A 646-nucleotide genomic window follows, 5' to 3' on the forward strand; every position below is an offset into this window, starting at 1 on the left:
CCCCGAGCCTACAACCACACTAATGAAAATCTTGACTACAGCATTGTGTCCAATGTGGTCACTTTAAGTTTCGCCGGAGAGTCTACAAGCGTCGCTCCCACCGACGAAAGCACTATGACCATGGACCCCAGCAGTACAGTGGAGACCGGGACTGAAAGTGGCAGTACCAGTGACCCCAGAATCAACAGAGATCACACCAAGACTGTTAATGGCACGAGGGTCAGCGGTCATCACAATGCAATGAACGTCTCCGGCACCAACAGTAACAGCTCATGGAATAAAGACAGAGACTCTACAAAGGTGGTGGTCATTATTTTGCTTGTAACAGTGTGCTTGGTAACGATACTTGTCTTTTGCTCGGTGCACTACTGCCGCAGGAAGGCAAATTGGAGGCCAAAGCTGTGAGAAATGACCGCCTCTAATGTCATTTGTCTGATTAGAGAAATGCTATGATTTCATACCAGCCTACATATATAATTATCAGTAAATATCTGTCAATATGCAGGCACAAAAAATAACCTGTGATAAAACTGGATTCAGTGTAGCGGTGTTTTGCATTCATATTTACTGTCTGTAAATCATCATTGATTTTCAAAGATCTATACCTAATTCTATTCTAATGCTTTGCTTGCTTGCCTGGGTTGTG

General features: G+C 43.8%; 1 protein-coding gene across 1 annotated transcript in view; it reads left to right on the forward strand.

Moving 5' to 3' along the window:
* LOC119588607 (calcium-activated chloride channel regulator 3A-1-like) overlaps positions 1-640 on the forward strand; it is a gene marked incomplete in the record, with an annotated part of 45,835 nt that extends 45,195 nt beyond the window's left edge. The window contains 1 exon segment of the mRNA XM_037937249.1: positions 42-640. Within this exon segment, the coding sequence (XP_037793177.1) occupies positions 42-405 (364 nt within the window).
* Between the last annotated feature and the right edge of the window lie 6 nt (positions 641-646).

The sequence above is a fragment of the Penaeus monodon genome, chromosome 24 (genome assembly GCF_015228065.2).
Source record: "Penaeus monodon isolate SGIC_2016 chromosome 24, NSTDA_Pmon_1, whole genome shotgun sequence".
Taxonomy (NCBI): domain Eukaryota; kingdom Metazoa; phylum Arthropoda; class Malacostraca; order Decapoda; family Penaeidae; genus Penaeus; species Penaeus monodon.